This window comes from Protopterus annectens, chromosome 2.part0, assembly GCF_019279795.1.
Source record: "Protopterus annectens isolate FY-2018-M chromosome 2.part0, PAN1.0, whole genome shotgun sequence".
Lineage (NCBI taxonomy): Eukaryota > Metazoa > Chordata > Ceratodontiformes > Protopteridae > Protopterus > Protopterus annectens.
Genome location: NC_056728.1, coordinates 435,739,881 through 435,761,688, shown reverse-complemented (window position 1 = coordinate 435,761,688; position 21,808 = coordinate 435,739,881). Strand labels below are relative to the sequence as shown.

The following is a 21,808-nucleotide window of genomic DNA, read 5'->3' as shown; positions in this document are numbered from 1 at the left end:
AGCAGAAAGGATTCAAGCTGAATACATGCTACTTTCTCAACAACTAGTCTTTAAATGGCAAATTAGAGACAATGCAGACATTTTCAACACTGTGCTTGTAAAGTAGTTTCTTGAGGACTGAGGTGATCACAAAGTACAGTTGTATACCTACCATAAATGTAGATGTTCGAGTGTATTCACTGTTGCAGTCATTACTCTTGGGTTATCTTGCTGGCAGGCTACCCGCAGTCGGCCTGAATTCCAAAGTCCTGGTCCGGCGTCAGTTGCTGTTGCCTCTTCCCTGACATCAGTGCGCCAGGGGTATAAAATATGCAGCTGACGCCATTTTCTTCAGTTTTTCTTGCCCCAGATGTCAGGTGCCCCCAAAAGGGTAGGCTAAATATATTATGCCAATAAACATACATGCAGTAAAGAAACATTTCCTTCATCTACAAGTAAATACACCACATAGGTTGTATAGAATAGAGAAGTACAGATAAACCCCAGCAAAAGAAAAGGGGGACAGTGGGAGGGTAACCTGGACTGCAACAGTGAATACACTCAAACATCTACATTTATGGTAGGTACACAACTGTACTATGTTCATCGTGTTTCACTGTTGCAGTCATTACTCTTGGGTTGAATCCCAAAGCTGAGGATGGGTGGCTGGGCTACATAGGATTAGGAGAGGCTATGAGGACCTGCAGAACTGCAGTGACAAAGCCTGCTCTGGATTTAGAGTAAAGAGGTAAGTGATAGTGCTTTGTAAAAGTGTGCACTGAACTCCAAGTTGCAGCCTCTAAGATGTCTTTGATTGGTACTCCTCTGAGGAAGGCTGCTGAAGTGGCTGCTGCTCTGGTAGAATGAGGCCTAATGCCCTTGGGCACTGATTTGCCATGTTGAGAATAGCAGAAACGGATGCAATGGCCTATCCATTTAGAAATAGTCTGTTTTGAGATAGCCTTTCCTTGTGATCCTGCAGCATATGACACTAAAAGTTGCTCAGTCTTTCTGAAAGCCTTAGTTCTGTCCAAGTAGAAGCGTAGCTGCCTTTGTATGTCCAAAGAATGCAGAATTTTCTCACCCTTGTTCTGTGGGTTTGGATAATAGGTAGGCAAGTGAATGGTTTGGTTGAGGGCCACACTGGACACCACCTTAGGCATAAATGTTGGATTTGTCCTCAGAGAAACCCTGTCTGGATGAAAAATGATAAAAGGTTCCACAGCCATGAGTGCCTGTAGCTCTGAGACTCATCTTGCAGAGGTTATTGCTAGGAGCAGAGCTGTTTTCCAGGATAAGAATTTTATATCTGCTGTTGAGGCTGGCTCAAAAGGAGGCAGTGTGAGTTTTTCCAAGACATAATTGAGGTCCCATGCCGGAATTGGTGCTCTCCTTGTAGGCCTGATGTTTTTGGCCCCTCTAAGGTACTGCCTTATTAAAGGATGAGAAAAGATATGTGGTTACGTATTGTAATGGACTGAAATGGCAGAGGCATGAATCTTAATTGATGAAAAAGAAAGGCCTTTGTCCAGCATCTCAGTTAGGTATTCTAAAATCTGAGGGATATTTGGTACATACGTGTCAATGCCTTGTTCCTGGTTCCAAGCACAGAATCTCTTCCATTTTTCTGCATAAGATTTTCTGGTACTGGGCCTCCTGGCCTCCAAGATAACATCCATAACAGCTTTTGAAAGAGGAGTGTTCTGAATGGCTACATTATCCGCCATGCTGCCAGATTTATGGTCCTGAGTTGGCTGTGCAGGATCCGATTGCTTTGTTGGGTCAGCAAGTGAGATGTTTGAGGCAATATCCATGCTGGACCTTGAGACAAGCTCTTTAGGATTGGGTACCAGTGCTGGCGTGGCCAGTCTGGTGCAATCAGTATCATTTTTGGCTTCTCTTGTCTGACCTTTAGGAGTACCCTGGGAAGGAGAGGCAGTGGAAGAAAGGCATATACTGTTAGATTTGTCCAGCTGAAGGATAGGGCGTCCACTTGCCATGCTCGTTTGTGATAAATCCTTGTGCAAAATCTGTGTAATTGCCAGTTGTGAGGGGAGGCAAACAGATCTATGCCTGGGCATCCCTATTTCCTTGTGATCATGCTGAAGATTTGTGGATCCAGTTTCCACTCGTGGGGATCCATGAAGTTTCTGCTTAGTTCGTCTGCCAGAGTATTTGTTTTTCCTGGCAGGAATTGTGCTTGCAGGTGAACTTGATAACTCAACGCTGCATCCCATAAGGTCATTGCTTGTCTGCAGAGGGGGTAGGAATGTGTACCTCCTTGCTTGTTTATGTACTACATGACCATAGTATTGTCTGTCTTTATCAGTAGCTGTCCAGGATAAAGTAAATCCTTGAACGCTGTCAGGGCATTCTGAACAGCTAGCATCTCCTTTTGATTGATGTGAAGGTGCATCTGGCTTCCAGGCCATGTGCCCTGAATACATTTTCCTGCCATATGGGCCACCCAGGCATAATCGGATGCATCCATTGTCAGTGTCTGTCTGGCTGTGGGTAAACTGAATGGCAGACCCTTGTTGTGGTGACAGGCCTCTGCCCACCATCGAAACACCTGTTGCAGGCAGGGAATGAGGGTAATTACTGTCTCCAGGCTGTGGCAATGCTGAGTCCAAACACTTTTTAGATCCCATTGTAGTTTCCTCATATGCAGTCTGGTATATGGAATTAGTAGAATGCAAGATGCCATGAAACCCAAGGCCTGCAGGATTTTCCTTGCAGATAACTGGGTCTTTGTTGCCAATTTTTTGAAGTAAGAAGTCAGTTGCTTTTGTTTGTCTGGCATGAGATAAGCCGTCTGGGCAGTTGTATTTAAGCTTGCACCCAGGAATATTACCTCTTGAGAGGGCACTAGTTTTGATTTCTTTTCGTTTACTGTGTACCCTAGGCAAATTAGTAATCTTTTTACAAACGCCAGATGCTGTAGAAGAAAGTCTTTGTTCTCTGCTTGAATAAGGCAGTCGTCCAAGTAGGGATATATTTGAATTCCTCTGTCTGCAAAATGCAATTACTGGTACCAGGTATTTTGTGAAGACCCTGGGCGCAGTAGATAAGCCAAAGGGCAGTGCAGAGAATTGGTAGTGCATTGAGCCAGCTATGAATCTGAAGTATCTTCTGCAAGAATATCTGATTGAGACATGCAGGCATGCCTCTTTTAGGTCCAAAGTTACGAGCCAAGCCTTCTTGCCCAGCATGGGCAGTAGCTGCTGTAGAGTCAACATCTTGAATTTTGGAACCTCCAGAAACGTGTTTAGTATAGACAGGTCCAGTATTGGTCTTCAGGTTTTGTCCTATCTGGGAACTAAGAAAAGTCTGGAGTAAAATCCTTACCCCTGCTCTTGTTGTAGTACTTGTTGAATGGCCCTCATGTCCATGAGGGCTGTAATTTGCTTTTGTGCTTCTGCTCCTTGATTGTGTGGCAGATCTGGCATACCTTTTGACCTTGGTAGGGTGTGAAAATGGAACGTGTAGCCTTGGGACACTATGTTCAAGACCCATTTGTCTTGGGTAACCATTTGCCAATTTGATGAAAAAAGTGCTAGTTTCCCCCCCAAGGGGGCTGCCAAAAGAAAAGTGCTTGGATCTGGCAGTGGAAAGTCATTGGGACTGCTTCCTGTAAGGTTGCGATTTGTCTTCTCCGCTTTTGGAGGTAGGAGCACTCCATTGTTTAGGCCTGTATGAGCCTTGTGCTGAGATCTGCCTCTGGGATCTGGGACGCATGTATCTGCCTCTTTGTGGTCTGTCTGACACTGGAAAGGACCAATTTTTAGAAGACCAGTTCCTGCGAAATTTGGGTGGCTGTACCTGTAAGAAATCCTTAACTGTCTGCAAGGATTTCGCTTTATCCTCCATTTTCTTCTACACCTCTTCTGCTTTAGCACCAAACAAAGTATCATGCTGTAATGGGGCATCTAATAATTTTGCTTTAACATGATCAGGCAGATTCTGTTTCTTTAGCCAAGCATGCTTTCTAATAACAGAACCTGTAACAGTGGCAATGCAAGAGGCCTCCAATGAATCATAACCACATTGCAAAGTATGCTTTCCCACTTGTTCAGCTGCATGCAATAAATCCTGCATTTCCTTGTTCTCTGAACATTCAGTATTTGTCAACATTTTCTGTTTAAGCAGTGACATTAAGTATTGCTGATATGTAAGCATATGAAACTGACAATTTAAAGCCCTTACAGCCAAGGTAGCAGAAGTGTAAACTGTTTTCCCCCATCTGTCCAGAGCCCTAGAATCTCTATCAGAAGGGACAGGGTTTTTTGCAGTGGAAGCTTTGACCCCTTTGGGGCCCTGAGAAATAGTTTCTGGGTCAGCAGCGGGGGTTTTATAAAGGAATTTATGAGAATCCGGGACCCTGTAGTATCTGTCTGGCTTAGCAGGTGCAGGGGGTAAAGAGTCAGGGGATAGGCCGGACTCTGAAAATACATCATCTACAATGTCTAGAACAGGTGGAATAGCAAGGGGCCTGTGCTGAGGAAGTAGCAGAAAGTCTCTGAGTCTTTTCTTAGATTCAGAGTAGTCTTGGCTCTCCCAGTGGAAATGCTCCTTCATGGTATGCAGGGTTTCCCCAAAAGAATAATCCTCAGGAGGAGAGGCTGAAGGAATCGATTCTTCACCATCAGAGTCCTCATAGGGAGGCATAGAATAATCTTGTTCAGAGGAGGAATCAGAGGAAATGGAAACCTGATCAGAAGAATCATAGGAAATGGAAACCTGATCAGAAGAATCATATTCTGTCTCTTGCCTAGGCCTCTTATCAGGAGGGGGGATGGGAACCCCTGATCAAAGTAATTAGGTCTTCGGCCATTTTAAGCATCTGTTTTTTAGGCATGGAAGTCTGAGTAGGAGAATGCTGTACTTGTTTATTTGTCTTGAGTGCTGCTTTAGTCTTTGAAGCTGAAGATGGTTTAACATATAATTGTGTAGGTCTGAAGACACCCTCAGAAGCCAATGCCTGCTCAGCGGCTCCGGACCCATCTGAGGGAATGATTTCCGAGTGTCCAATACCTTGAGTATCCAGAGGCCCAGTCGGCTCCACTTGGGAGTCGGAAGTGGCCTGTGGCTCTGAGGTAGCGGGTGCCAGGGGCTGCAAAAGTGCCTCACTGAGAACCGGCAAACTGGCGACTGGCCTAACGGAGGCCTCGTCGTCAGTTTTGGACCTCGGATGCCTATCTTTTTCCTTGTCCTTGCGTTTTTTGTAAACTCCGGTCGTCGGCTGTTCCGACGGCATTATATAATTAAATCTTCGGCCAAAGTAATGAAATACAAAATCGAACCGACGCTTGATAGTCCGTTGGTTAAATCTAGCACAAAACCGACAACTAGCAATGCTGTGATCAGGGCCTAGGCAAGGAATACAGTAAGAGTGAAAATCCTTATGAGGTATTTGCTTCCCACAAAAAATACAATTGTTAACTTTTTCTGACATCGGTCTGGAGCAAGAAAAAGGTTTCCCCAACGGGGTACTTAGCTTTAATCTAGCACAAAACCGACAACTAGCAACGTTGTGATCAGGGCCTAGGCAAGTAATACAGTAAGAGTTAAAATCCTTATGAGGTATTTGCTTCCCACAAGAAATACAATTGTTAACTTTTTCTGACATCGGTCTGGAGCAAGAAAAAAGTTTCCCCAATGGGGTACTTAGCTTTAATGGAGACTTTGGTTCTGAAATTCGGATTTGAAAATCTCAGGAGTCGGCCGACTGGCACTTGCAAAGTGCTTTTGCTTCAGGCACCGCGCATCAAGAAAGACTGAAGAAAATGGTGTCAGCTGCATATTTTATACCCCTGGTGCACTGACGTCAGGGAAGAGGTGACAGCAACCGACGCCGGACCAGGACTTTGGAATTCAGGCTGACTGCGGGTAGCCTGCCAGCAAGATAACCCAAGAGTAATGACTGCAACAGTGAAACACGATGAACATCCTCTTAATACAGCTAGAAAAACATCAGTCCTCGGAGATGAGTGCATAGTCTAGAAAATTACTAAGACAGTCATGCATTACTGTACCAAACGGTTGTTCTGAATTCTTTAAGTATGTAGTATGCACACTTAATATCAGATCTATGACCTTGGAGTAATCAATAACATGAAACTCTGTCCAATTCCAGATCAATATACTGATACAGTGAAGGATTACTGCTTTTCTCACCATATTTCACCTTCAGAATTTCAACTCTAAGTGGGTCAACTTTATTTCTAAAAAATTAACAGACGGGCACAGGCGCGCGCACACGCACACACACACACACACACACACACACACACACACACACACACACACACACACACACACACACACACACACAAAGAAAAGGATTTCCAGTTAGTGAAGATAGTCTACACTACGCAGTTTGAAGACTATATGAAAAAACTTTGATGGTTAATTATGGGCACCCGATATCTCTCCACACAAGCACACTCCCTATTTCTAAACCTTAGCTTGTCCTCAAACAACTCTATGCATATCCAATGAAACTCCTGCCTATGCCCTGATTTCTTATGAATGTATAATTCAGTACATTGCTGTGGCTCTCAATTCAGTTTCTTTGAGGCTTACAGAACATTTAGCACTTTTTGATTTTATCTCTGTGTTGATTAAGTAAGACCAATAGAAAAGGTGTCTTTCTCTCCACTGGCTGGAGCTCCCCCCAAAACTCCTCCCATCCCAGCTTCAAATTGCTCACTCTGCAGTTTACAAACCTTCCTCCTGCACTTCCCTCTCCACCTTGGTATCTTGGTACACACCTAATCAATATTCTCCGCACCTCTAGCCAACAACTCTGACACTTGCCGACCATACAAAAATGTTGGTAAGTTACTTTATAAATTTACTATAGCCCAAGCTTGGAACAAACTCCCTGCTCATATTAGATCCATTCCCCATCCTAAACAATTCAAAAAATAACTTAAACTTCACCTACTAAATAACAAATCTTGCCCCTGTAATGACCCCACCTAACCTACTACACTGATGAATTCAACATAACCTTACTGTTTTACTCCAACCTCTCTATTTACTAATCCACCTCTTAGTTTACCTCCCTTTTTCACATAGTCCAACTACAAATTGCACCCTTACCCTACTGCTTCACCACATGTACATATGTAAATATTCCTCTCTCATATCTAAATACCTCTCTCTATTACTTAACGCACTATATCAATAGCTCTCTCTATGTAAGATCAATTGCTGCTTATTTTTTCATTGTATAAAATAAAACCATGACGAACCCAGCCACTGGGGATGCACAAGCCAGTCCATTTCTTTGTGCCGGTCCAAAGCCCGGATAAATAGGGAGGGATACGTCAGGAAGGGCATCCGGCGTAAAATTTTGCCAAATCATACATGCGGACAACAGTACAGATATACACATCAGATCGGTCGAGGCCCGGGTTAACAACAACCGCCACCAGTACTGTTGGCCAACAGGGTGCTGGTGGAAATTGGGCTACTGTTGGCCGAAGGAGGAGAAGAGGGGGAAGGCATGCCCGAAGGCAGGTAAAGGCTAGGACTGTGATAGTGAGGGTCGGAACTTTGAATGTTGGCAGTATGACTGGTATAGGGAGAGAGCTAGCTGATATGATGGACTGAAGGAAGGTTGATATACTGTGTGTGCAAGAGACCAGATGGAAGAGGAGCAAGGCTAGGTGTATCGGAGGCAGGTTCAAATTGTTTTATCATGGTGTGGATGGGAGGAGAAATGGCAAAAGGGTTATCCTGAAGGAACAGTATGCTAAGAGTGTTTTGGAGGTGAAAAGAGTGTCGGATAGAGTGATGTTTATAAAGCTGGAAACTGATGGTGTAACGATGAATGTTGTTAGTGCATATGCTCCACAAGCTGGGTGTGCGATGGATGAGAAAGAAAAATTTTGGAGTGAGTTGGATGAAGTGGTGATGACTGTACCCAAGGGTGAGAGACTGCTGATTGGAGCAGATTTCAATGGGCATGTTGGTGAAGGGAACAGAGGGGATGAGGAAGTGATTGATAGGTATGGTGTTAAGCAAAGGAATGCAGAAGGTCAGATGGTAGTGGATTTTGCGAAAAGGATGGACATGGCTGTGGTGAATACGTATTTTAACAAGAGGGAGGAGCATAGGGTGACATACAAGAGTGGAGGAAGATGCACACAGGTGGATTATATCTTAAGTAGAAGGTCCAGTATGAAGGAGATTGGAGACTGTAAAGTGGTGGCAGGGGAAAGTGTAGTTAGGCAGCACAGGATGGTGGTTTGTAGGATGACTTTGGTGATCAAGAAGAGGAGGATGAGTGTGAGGGCAGCACCAAGGATCAAATGGTGGAAATTGAAAAAGGGTAATTTTGAGGTGGAGTTCAGGGAAGACTTAAGACAGGCACTGGGTGGCAGTGAAGAGTTACCGAATAGCTGGGTAACTACAGCAGAGCTAGTAAGAGAGATGGCTAGAAAGGTGCTTGGTGTGACATCTGGAAAGAGGAAGGAGGAAGGAGGACAAGGAGACCTGGTGGTGGAAAGAAGACATACAGGAGAGTATACAGAGAAAGAGGTTGGCGAAGAAGACGTGGGACTGTCAGAGAGATGAAGAAAGTAGACAAGAGTATAAGGAGATGAGGTGCATGGCAAAGAGAGAGGTGGCAAAGGCTAAGGGAGTAGAGGTGGCAAAGGTGGATGAGTTTAAATACTTGGGATCAACAGTTTAGAGTAACGGTGAGTGTGGAAGAGAGGTGAAGAGAGTACAGGCAGGATGGAGTGGGTGGAGAAGAGTGTCAAGAGTGATTTGTGACAGAGTACCAGTAAGAGTGAAAGGGAAGGTCTGCAAGAGGGTAATGAGATGTTATATTGTTTGGGGACAGTGACACTGACAAAAAGGCAGGAGTCAGAGCTTGACGTGGCAGAGTTGAAGATGCTAAGATTTGCACTGGGTGTGAAGAGGATGGACAGGATTAGGAATAAGTATATTAGAGGGTCAACCCAGGTTGGAAGGTTTGGAGACAAAGCCAGAGAGGCAAGATTACGTTGGTTTGGACATGTGCTGAGGAGGGATGCAAAGTATATTGGGAAAAAGATGCTAAAGATGAAGCTGCCAGGTAACAGGAAAAGAGGAAGGCCTAAGATAAGGTTTATGGATGTGGTGAGAGAGAACATGCAGGTGGTTGGTGTGACAGAGCAAGATGAGGAGGACAGGAAGAAATGGAAACAGTTGATCTGCTGTGGCGACCCCTAAAGGGAGCAGCCGAAAGAAGATGATAAAATAAAATCATGACTGTTATATTTCGCAGTAGTATTAACATTAAACTATGTACTGTAAATGTTTTTATATTGGAGTGTAAATTTTATGTACCTTAAATTGTCTGTATCAGAGTTTTTCTCCTCAGGTTTCCACTGAAAATGGGTCTCTGGCCCAGTTGGACTAACCCGGTTAACAAATGTCAAAATAAAAAACTGGAAGCACTGTTTGGTTAACAGACTTGCTCAGAATCGCACAGTAGGCAAAGGAAGGTAGATGTAATCAAACCCTGTACCCTGGGGCACAGGAAGGAACTCAGTAGCAACTCAGAACTTTAGTCATTTGCACGGTCAACACTTTAATCTAGAGTATTAAAAATGACCTGGTTAACTACAACCATTTTCTAAAAGATTATCTGCAATGCAGTACACAGTGATATCATAAAGCACAAGAAAGAGATTACTACAAGTTACAAGACCAGCACAACATCTACTAACCTACCAAACAGTGTGTTCCAAGCTGAAACAGACCTGCTTGGCAGTCACAGACACAGGCTGGTATCACAAACATCTTGGAGAAAACCACAGCAAGTTAGAAGATCAAATCATACAAATGTTCTCTTAGATGAGTGGAAGAGGTAGTAGTAGACCGAACAAATCTGAATTCTTTCAAAATCAAGAGGGATTCTTTAGTAAAAGACATGAATTCAACATAAACATATTTATGGTAACAAAAAAGAGCCAGTGAGAAATTATGTGAAACCTTACAGGAAAAAAATGTGACTTTCCCAGGTAGAGTACCAAAAAAAAAAAAAAAAAAAAAACGTCTACAATCTGTTCTTGACCCAAGACATACAAAAGATTTGGCTGTCCCACAGGAATATAGACATTTGGACAATTTCATGCAACGATCTCAAAAAACTCACCCCGTGGCTCTGTATTGCTATAATCCCAGAAGAACCACTGTTGACTTCCTGGTAAGTGTCAAGTTACCATCTAACCATTTTCTGAAAAAAAATGTGAGGCCAGACTCCCACAAGTCTGACGTAATGATAAGCTTGCTGCATATTGATGTGGTATTAACTCACAGAGCTCTATTTAAGATTATTAAAGTGCAAGTCTTGAGTAACAGTCTGAGATAGTAACTATATGCTTCCTGGGCATCAAGTGCCAAATGAAGGGACCCCTGCCTGAGATGAGTGTCATCTCTTGGCGGCACTGGCTCCTCTTAACAAGTCAATTCTACTCATGAGGAAGTGCCAGGAAAGAGGGCCTAAATTGAACCTCAGCCTTTTGCACCCAATCTAACAATGGTAATATATAGTAGTAGGGATCCAAAATGCTGAAAGTGGCAAAAGGTCAATAATAGGTCCTCATTCATATGACATGCACACTTCAGGCTCAAGTAACACCAATGCTGCTTGCATAAAATAAGTAAGAGTGAAATATGCTAAAAATATAACGACTGTCACACTCTCGGTAAAAATTCAAGAAAATAAACAGTTGCTTAAAAAAATAAATGCATGTTATATAAAATCTTCACACACACACACACACACACACACACACACACACACACACACACACACACACACACACACACACACACACACACACAAAACAAACAAAAAAAATTAAAAACAGTTGCTGAAAGTCCACAATAATGAAGAGAAATGTTACAGTCAATCATTATAAAAAGTCTGATGCTATAGCTACAAATTTAAGTTATACAAATAAAAATCAGTCTACTGTTTCAGATGTTTAGAATTCAGTCTATTTAGCTTTTAACTTCAGTGTATTGACTTTAAAGGCACCAATATTAAACTCCTGATGTAAAACTTACTTGTTGTGATGCGATAGATATCCAGTCTTCCTTGCCCTCTTCAATTACCTGTAGCATGTGTTTGGTTCTATTTTCCAACATATAAAATGGCGTAAATGTGACAATACGGGTCAGAGCAAAAGTAGTGGAATCTATTTTCACACCAACCTATTAAAAAAATGTTTACATTTATTTAGTCAAATTCACTGTTCCTATAAAATGATACATCAAACTCTAATTAATACTTAAGCAATGCAGCCATTTTTCCATCTTACCTGGTATTCCCGATTTTTGCCTTTACATCTAACATTTCCATGGCTGCCAACTGTATCAAGAGAGAATGAGTCAGACAGTTCACTGTCACTCACTAAAAGACGGACCTGAAAAAGAAAATGATTACTTTTTTTTAACCTTGCCATTCTTGTAAAAAGTATAAAACAGTTCTTAATTAACTTTATATAAAAAATGCTCAAGTGACAGAAACTACTTTAAACAGGTATGGCTTTAGTAACTCAAAATAACTGAAAGCAATTTAGTCATCAGATCAACACATTACAACATTCCTGCATTATATTATGCTCATAAGTAACACCTGTATTTCTTTACTGAGAAGATCCCATGCATGTCAGCAAACTATGAAGGAACAGACACAAAACAAGTAGCAGAACCCCCCCCCCCCTTCAAGAAATCGATTCCATAAGTATCCAAGAAGACTCACAAAAGAGAGATATGAGAAAGTTTTTAAAATAGTCACTGATCCTACTTTGTTTCCCAGAAGGGCAAACCATGGTATGCAGACATACAATTTGCTCTCCAAAATTTGGAATTGTAAATTGTATGTAAATAACGGATGCATTCATACTGTTATTACCTGATCTAAAAAGGTACCATTCTTAGCACGTCTAAAGCAGGGTTCATCCCGTCTTCCATTCCAAATTGGCATTATTTTTCTCTAAAGATCTCATGCTCAGAGCCCCAGCAGTCTTATGCTAACACATCCTATAATGTTTTCGACTGTACTAGAAGAGCATACACAACACAGCCCCTGAACCTGCCATCTCAACTGAGTGAATACATTTCTTGCAAATTAAGAAAAAAATAATGTTTGAAACATGTAAGATTTAAAAGTGATAAATATATACTTGCCCAGCTTATACAGCACTTCAACAACCACCACTAGATGAAGGACAATCCAATAAAAGGGAAAGGATGGAGGGTGTTTATCATTCATCTAAAACGTGTTTCCTCAAAAATTAACTGATACTGTAAGAATACCTTTACTGCACCGAACAGGACCTCCCTTGGAAAGACTTCAACTGCGCTGAATAAGAAACAGTACAATCACCAGTGTGAAAGTAGCAGCTGGAGAAATGTTAATATGAAAACCTCAAAAGGCTCAGTCTGAAGTACCAGAGAAAGTCTACCTTCTGGCATTTTGTCCATAAAGTGACTTTTTAAAGCAGCCTCAAAAATCAGCCATGCCTGTAGTGGAGTGGAGTGCAGTGGAATGTGATTATATTATTAATGAAAGAGAAAACAAACACCCAATAACCAGTGGCGGCTGGTGACTTCAAATCAAAGGGGGGCTGCAGAAGACAGCTGAATGGGTGGAGTCAATGGGAAGGGGTGCAGCCAACTAGAAAGGGGAGGAGCTATGCTCAAAACCACAAAAACTAACTTTAATTAAATACGCTGCCCTGGGTGCCAAAGCGTCATTATGACAGTCCAATCGAGACAAAATGAAGTGTAGAAGAATAAAATTATTTCAGTGCATTGGCTGCATGACAGCTTACTTAATATCTAGATGGAGACAAAAAGGTTGTGAGGCATGAAAAATAAAATTACTTTTTAAATACATTACTGGAATGCCAGTCAAAATCAAGTATAAGAAAAACAAGCAGCACTCAACTCAAACCACTTCTCCTTGCACTGTAGTTCTAATTATCATTTATATTCAGCTTTATTAAAGTACCAAGTAACACACTGAAAGTAGAAATCTCTGTGATGCTCCCACTTGTAAAAATGTTTCTTATCCAAAAAAGACCTGCTGCCTGACAACTATCTACTTGTTTCATGGGTAAAACATGATCAAAGTAAAAAATGAAAAGCAAACAAGAAACAAGCTCAAGATACATTGCTTAAAGGATTACTGTACAGGTTATGGACCACACATGATTGGCATTCTGTTTAGTTTACGGGTAAAGCCTGCAGAGATGACTGGAAGTCTCCAACAAGAGTAATGAGCTTCTTAAAATAATGTAATCCTGTCCTTTATTACAAATACTGTCATATGCATTTCAATACCCAAGGCTTATACATTATCTAGTTAAGTATTCTCTGCATGGCAACAACAGAAAGGCTTTCAATGTTGGCAATTCTTTAACAGTATGCTTATAAAAGTTTACTTGCATCTTACGATCTCGGACAAGCTTACCTGATGGTCATTACAGCATTGCTACTTAAACACAGAGCAACAGACACTTTGAGTAATAAGCATAAATCAACAGTACAAAAATATGACAAACCAGACCATTCTGCAAAATCAAGGACAGATGAAAAGCCACTGTAGTACTTGTGTCTACCTTGGATGGGGGGATACACTGCATAACTACTTCTTGTCTTGCTTGGACACATCCAGAGTCACTACATGGGGGAGTGGGGTGCAACAAGTATGTCACAATTTGAAATGTCTCTGGCTGACTGTGATGGCCCTGACACATTTGTCATACCTCTCAACCTCAAGAGTAAGAAATCTGGACAAAGCCATACATAGAAGTGGGACAAAGGCCCAAAAATAAGGACATTTTTTAAATATTGCTCTTATAAACTTAGAAATATAATGGAATAGGTCTTGCATTAGTATGAATTTTCTGAAGGGTATGAAATCTGAAACTCAAATGTCTGTCATTATTTTCTAACTTCAGTCTTTAATGATTTGTCACTAATTTGCCAAAAAAACCCCACAATTTTATGAATAATGGACCAAATGTGATGCAAAAATATAAAATAGCCACACAATACAGCTGGGAACCTGTCAAAGAAGGGACACTTTAATATTAGTACTGCTAACTTGAGCAGCTGACAAAAAAGAATCTACATGCATTTCTAAAATAAAAGTAATCTATAACTCTGATTACTACAGTTATTTCTTAATTGTAAACCCTCCATGTTTTCTTCCAAAATTGCTATTTTGCGGAGGGATTATTAGGGGGAAGAGCAACATTTTGAGCCAAAATCGGAGACAGTTGAGAGGTTTGGCTATGCCTAATTCTATAAAGCAATTTATTTGCATGTACTTTTCAACCTGTTAATGCAATAAAACTAACAAGGCCAAATATATTGGGGGAACATATAAACAGTACTAAAAATTGCTCTTGTATAAACAGTTGATAGAATACCATGTCTTACTTTAGCATGCATTTTTCTGAAGGTTATGAAGTCTGAAACTCGGTGTGTCATTATTTAGTGACTTAATTCCTAAATGATTTGCCAGAAAACCACAAATTTTATGAGGAACAAACCAAAAATAAGAAGCAAAAATCTATTAATTCTTTGAAAATCTGGACAGTTGGGAGGTATAGTTCAGCTGGGGCTGTCTTAATTTGCCGCCCTTCCCCCTCACAAAATCATGGTCAAATGGAGCCTCCCCCCTGCAGCCATTCCAATGATCCATTACTTGGCTAGTTTACTCCATTTACCATAAACACTAATGTGCATACTGCTTTACTTCTATGATGATTTGGACTTCATTTAAAAGTTTTATTTTGCATTTTACAGTACAAAACAATACAATGCTTTACTGAAAATTAAAGGTTTTGAGGAAGAAATGTTTTAATTTAGGATTTAAACATGAGACTGTCAGTAAATAAGGGCCACATGTTCTTCCTGGTATGCTCTTATAAGATAACAATGAGCCCTTCAGGGATGAGTAGTGTTTTGGTGAAATGGGACTTGATTGCCATGTTTAATCAAAAGCTACCAACCAAAGAGAAGATTGTATAACACTGGAGTACAGAAGTTTCTCCTTTTCCCCAGTCTTGCACAATCTTGGAGTTAGTGCATTTAAAGACATTGGGTGTGGGGTGAAAAGAAGGTGATCCCTTAAAAAAATGCTACTTTTTATCTTTTTTAAATTCAAATCAATTATGTGCAATGCCAACCACATTTTGTCAGAAGTTGTTCTGATGGAAAATTACTCAGTATTTAGCCATAGACCCCAGATAACCTGATGGTCAAATTCAGTTGATATTTTATTACCACTCCCAAGTCATTGTAAGGATGGTGCTATAGTTGCTCCTTGCATTTTATAAGTTAGTTAATATGATTTTAACCTCCCTGTGTTTTCATGAAGATTGTTTAATCCATTGCCACCTTTATGCTATAATAATAATTCCTAATATCACTCCTAAACTGTCATCTCTGTCTCCAGACAGTGACCTTGTCCTCATTCATCTGTTTTATTGAAAGACAGTGCTCACGTGCACTCTGTTGATTCATTTCAGATACTTGAAGCATCTATCATGTTCCTTCTTTGTCTCATTTCATTATAGCATTAAACCTCTATATGGGATTTTCATGTTATATCTGTATATGTGTGGATTTTTGAAAGTCCCCTGGTTTATTCCCACTACAAGAACATGATAGCTGATTGGCTCCACTAAATTGTTGGTTATATATATTGCATTTATCCTTGCCCTTATGGCCCTGAGAATGGCCATTTTATTTATCCAGTCAACAAATACACATATGCATTATTTAAATTTCTTTTTGTGTGTGTTTTTATGCAAGCCTCTTGCCGTTTTTGTTCCTGTCCTCAGAATTGTTTCCCTGGCCATCAACAGAAATGGGTGTAGCTTAGCAGATAACCCAGGAACAAAAGTATAAATAAATGAAATAAATAAATAAATAAATGAAAAATATTGCCTCTGTAGCCTTTAAATAGTGAGGTCTCCAGAAATGCATTCAGTACTCTGGAATTAGCTTTACACACTGCTGATGGAGAATGGTAATTTCTTGTTTCATGTTGCTGATGCCTCTTGCTGTGCATTGCATTATTCCATTTGCATCATTGCTGCTTGCTCACACTGCTTACTTATCTTTAAGTCATTTGCTGTGACTACCTCCGGGTTACTTTCTGTTTTGTTGTTGACATCCAGCTCTGTATTTCTTTTCTGGAATCTTCTTTTAACATTAAATTTAAGTTACATTGTTTTAGACTATTCTTCAAATTTTGCTAAGCTTCATCTCATTTCTTTACCACCTTTTGTATGAACCATATTACAAGATGTTATATGATCATTAAAAAGGGAAAACTTTCTATCCAGGCATTCTGCAAGGTCATTTATAGATAATGGAAATGACTAGATGCGTTACTGACTTCTGCTGTAACCCACTGATTATCACATGTACATCTCAGTGAACTCCATTTATCATGACTTTCTGTGTCCTATTGTCTAGCCAGTTTTGTGCTGTCCTACCACCCCAGGACCTGCTCCACATCTGATCTGTACACTAAAGGTTGTGTACTACAGCAGCAAGTGCCTTGCATAAGTTGAAATAGGTCACATCCACTGTTTCTCAGAGATTGCAACTACTCAAGCTTTTGCACACACACACACACACACACACACACACACACACACACACACACACACACACACACACACACCCCTTACCTGTAAATGGGTCCGGAAAGCACTCCATTCTCTCAGCAAACCCTCGACAATCCACCTCCATTCTCACAGCAAAGCAAACCCGGAAAGCACTCCATTCTCTCAGCAAACCCTCAAAGTAATCCACCTCCATTTTCACAGCAAAGCAAACCCGTGCTCAACGTAATGTTTCCCTGCAGGAGAACTTACCTCACTCCTTATTGGTCCTGCGCTCGAATCCATGGTTACCTCTCTCCCGATTGGGCCTGTCTGCGGCACAAGCAGTCCGGAGCTCCTCTCTTCTGTGCGGTCGTCTACCGCATGGCATCTTGGGCATCTGCAGGGCAGAAAATACCTTCTCTGCATCTGGACTGCCTGAGTGGCAGTCAGAGTTTGCAGAGATTCCTGGGCATCTGCGGGGCAGGGCAGTGTGTCCGCGCATGCGCGGCAGTTCCGGTACTCCGTGAAAATAGAAAAATATATATTTTTTAAAGTTTATGTTTAATGTTTTTTATTTCTTTTATTTCTAGGTGGGAGGGCTGCAGACCGATAGCATGAGCCACCCCTGCCAATAACAAAAGTAATAGAAAGTACTTAGACAAGGCTATAAGGTGAATGCCAGCTATTTACTCCTCTGAGCAAATTAGATGAACAGTTGTTCTATCTTCCTATTTCACCATTCAGAAGGAAGCCTTTCAACCTCTTTGGAACTAAGATGATCTAACAAATGTGTAAAACCTCCAATCTTAGGACGCATTTCAAATGTGTGATCAACCTTTACAACCCCCTTGAGAAGTACAACAGGGGTCTGTGTCAACAGTTCGGCAAAGATAGCTTAGTCTCTGAGTGGAACTGTTGTCTGGGAAGATCTACAAATTCATAAGATTTGGCTAATGAGGAGGAGGCCAGCACTGCTTCTTTGCTATGGCTCTTCAAGTCAAAGCAAGCTCAGGGAACTCACTACAATGCTAAAATATAGCCAAAAAAGTTCTCAAGATTGCAAATGTGGTGGAGCCAAAGTTGCCATATTTCTGAAGGGCCAGGTAGGGACAAAAAAAAAGTTTTTTCATGCTAAGTGAAGACCCAAAAAAAAAAAAAAAAAAAACAAGCAGTTCCATATTAAGCAGAAGGGGCTCCGCTTTGCGATTTTTGATTTGCTCATATGTCGGTATACGAACCAGTCAACAATTTGCACAGCACAGCTTCTTCTGTTCAATATGGAACAGCCTGCTGTTCCGCACTGAACAGAAGTGGCTCCACTGTGCAATTTATGATTGGTTTGTATACAGGCATAAGGACCAACCATAAATCGCAAAGCTGTTTTGCCGGGATTTTAACCGGCAGTACGGTACTCAGAATCGGGCTGCTGATCCTGGGACTGTCCCACTCAAAATAGGGACATCTAGCAACCCTGGGTGGAGTCTTCCATGATGGCTGCACACTGATCAAAAGACTGATTAGAGTATTCTCACTGGGAAAAAAGCCAGTAAAAATCTTCCAACTTGGGTAAAACTCAAGCTACTGACCAGTAATGCACTGCCTGGATGTCACCAAAGAATAAACTTGGAGAAAGTAAGAGAAAAAAACAGTTGGGAAGAATCTTACAGCTATTCAGTAAAAAGCAATTCAAATTTCAACTCTATTACCGAAGATGGCTTCCAGTAAATTAAACAAAATAAATAAATCAGCAGTACTCAGAGATGTTTAAAATTAGTGAAACATTGATGGAATATACAAAGTCAAACAACAAAAGGCTGGAAAAAATAGAAGCAGTTTTGACTAGTTATTCAGGTGAAATTATAAAACTGCAAAAATCTGCAGGTGACCTGAAAAAAAAATACTGACTGAGACTGAGAACAGCTGTTTCAAAAAATACAGTTAAAAGACAGAAGACACAGAGGGAAAAAAGAGAGATTTTTGAAGTACCAAAGAAACTAGAAGGAACTTAGTGCATTAATTTTATGAAAGTAAAAATAAGCAACTGAACTGGTATTTCACAGCAGGCTTTATTAACTGACATGGCATATTGTGTACATGCACCAACTCTGAAATGAGAATGCAGCCACTTAAGACCTACCGTAGCAAAGATACAATCATACCAACAGAGTTGTCCCGGACAAAGCTGTGGAAGAAGGGCAAAGTATTAAAAACTGGGGACAGCAGATTATTAAAGGAAAATTATTAACTGTATACCAGACAGAAAATATTCAAGTTTATCCAATCAATCAAGAAATGTTGAGAGGTTAAGTATGAGATTCAAGTTGGTGTATCCAGCTTTCATCAGCATATCTTTCCTGGAAGATTAATGGGTGAGCCAGCAAGGAGAATGGAACTCTGCTTCTTATTCTTCTTACAGTAGAAAAGCCCATCCAGAGACACTGCCAGTGAAACCTTTTCATTGTTCCAAAGGAAACTACTTGTGTGACAGAAAAAAACCCACAGGAACTGATGAGAAGAATCAGAAGTAACTTGATGTTGAACCAGACACTGGTTTTGTGAGGTGTACAGGATCAAAAAGCTTAGCAAGACTGCAAAATTATTGAATAAAGAGAACAACGCATCAATCCTGACAGATATCGGAACATATATGAAGCATGTCTTTAGAAAGAAGTGACTGAAGAAAGACTTTAATACTGATGACTCAATTAAACTGATGGGTGGAGGGTAAAATATATATCCAACTTTAAGTCATTAATGCTCAAACGGTACTGAAGGGACTGAACAAGTAACTGTAAGTAAAACAATTCTGTTATTATTTGTTTAAAAATGTCATTATTTATTTATTGACAAAGTCCAGATGGGCAACAATACCAGTTTTCAGTGGAGGCGCAGAAAGAGAAACCCCAGTAAATACTATATTGGGGCAATCACAGGCATAAGTAATCCAATCAAATTACTGTTCTTGCAACAGGAAATTAAAGACTACAACTTACTGGCAAGGACATACAAACAGAATAACACAGTTGGTATAGGAAAAAATAGAAAGATTTATTGGCAAAGCCATTATAATGTAAGGGTAGCAGAACATATACAGGGTATATCGAATAAGATGGTTAAAGCTGTGGGAAAGGAGGGAGAGAAGAAAATGCCGGTGAATTAGGGCATGGAGAAGACAGATTATGGTATGTAGACAGGAAGTTTTAGAACAATGTAGACAAGGAAGTAATAGGGAAATGACAGATACAGTAAAAATCAAATAAACTCAGCAGTGATGTGTATGAGTGAACAGTAGTAAGGTACATATACTATGAGTAAACCATGTTCCAGTGGAGATGAGTAATATAAAATTGAGTAAACATTTACAATATGTACACAAAGGAATGCAAGGCTGTCTCTAAATCATGTTAAGGGGACAGCCGAGTTTTTTTTTTTTATCAAGGTAGCTGGCAAATTTAGATATGAGTACAGGAAGTGTTTAGCTGAGTGTAGAGCATTCATAATATAAACTGCATGACACACTGTAAACATACCTCTCAACTGTACAGATTTTTGCAAAATGTCCAGTCTTTGCTTCATATTTTTGGTGTGTTCCTCAGAAAAACAGTGTTTTTTTGACAAATCACCAGGATGCTCTAAGGATTGAACTCACTAAATAATGACATGCACTTGAGTTTCAGACTTCATATCCTTCAGAAAAATGCATGCTAACACAAATCTGTTATTTTATCAACTTTCTAAGTTTATAAAAGCAATATTTAAAAAGTGTCCCTATTTTTTTGGGCCTTTGCCCCCCCCCCCCAGTATGTCAGGCTTTGTCCAGATTTCTTCTGGTAACAGGTTGAGAGGTATGACTGTAAAACAATCTTGTACAGTGTGCAGTCAAGTGGCATTTTAAATGTGAGATGTGGGTGGTCTTATCGGGTCTATATTCAGTCATCGAATGGAAAAAGCATCAAACGGTATGTTTCACTAAGCATGCTGTTCAAGGAGCTGTTCGAGTAAGACTGCATTACAATAGGGATCAAGAAATTTGTCCTTTCTCCACTGTACTGTGATCTTGGAGTTGGTATATATAATTAGTGGGGTATGCGGGGGGCACCATATGAGGAGTTTTGCTGAATGCCAGTTTTGATTTATTCGGCAATTTTTCCATTTGATGACTTAACATACACCTGTCTTATTAGTGACCGTGGTATATATTAAATACATTAAAGCAAGAAAAACCTTTTCTTAGTTCTGAAGGTATCCAGGCTTTACACTATACGTAAGGCAGAAGAAAGTTAAAGTTAATATAATATTGTCATCTAGGGCTGCTGGGGTGGGGGATGTAAAATCTACTGATCACATGACATGCAGGACTAAGATAATAATTTACCCTGTTTTTAAACATACGGATATCGAACGTAATGCCCTTGGTTTAAGCAAGAGACACATTTTTTACACAAATAGGATCGAAAAATAAAATAAAATGATAAATGACATGGACAATGGTAGCTCTTTTTTGTATTTACAAAGTCATTCACTATTTTTCGATCCTATTTGTGTAAAATCTACTGATCACATGACATGCAGGACTAAGATAATAAATTACCCTGTTTTTAAACATACGGATATCTAACGTAATGCCCTTGGTTTAAGCAAGAGACACATTTTTTACACAAATAGGATCGAAAAATAAAATAAAATGATAAATGACATGGACAATGGTAGCTCTTTTTTGTATTTACAAAGTCATTCACTATTTTTCCAGTAGTGAGGGCTTTCAGTGGGAAAGAAGAAGTCTACAGGTACAAGCAATTAATCATGAAAGGGCTAAACATTTTATTTTATTTTACATTTGTTGACCGGGCTAGTCTAGTTGGATACATTTCCATTTTCAGTAGAGGCCCGGGGAGAAAAGCTCCACATAAATTTGAACAAAAAACGTTACAATAGACAAGCAAATGGACAAAATCATCATAGATGAAAAGATAAATAAAAATATAGTACCCAATAACAGATATATACAAAGAGAGGATCACATTTCTAAAAATAACATTAAGTAGCTGAAATAACATCAAGAACAAGGCACAAAACAGAGAGCAAAATTGATTAATAATATTATAAAGAACTAATCTTAGTAACAGAAGGAGAAAGAGAAGCACTAAAATAGGAGAGGAGGAAGGGAAGCAGTATGAGAAAAGAGA

The 21,808-nt window shown here is 40.2% G+C and overlaps 1 protein-coding gene across 2 annotated transcripts in view; it reads right to left on the bottom strand.

The window, feature by feature from the left end:
- VPS13A (vacuolar protein sorting 13 homolog A) overlaps window positions 1-21,808 on the bottom strand; it is a 4,910,496-nt gene that overhangs the window by 1,154,168 nt on the left and 3,734,520 nt on the right. For both annotated transcript variants that reach the window (XM_044060868.1, XM_044060869.1), the window contains exons 49-50: window positions 11,307-11,411; window positions 11,053-11,199 (exon numbers count right to left, since the gene is read on the bottom strand). In XM_044060868.1, coding sequence (XP_043916803.1) covers window positions 11,053-11,199; window positions 11,307-11,411 — 252 coding nt within the window. The remainder of the gene's footprint in view (window positions 1-11,052; window positions 11,200-11,306; window positions 11,412-21,808) is intronic.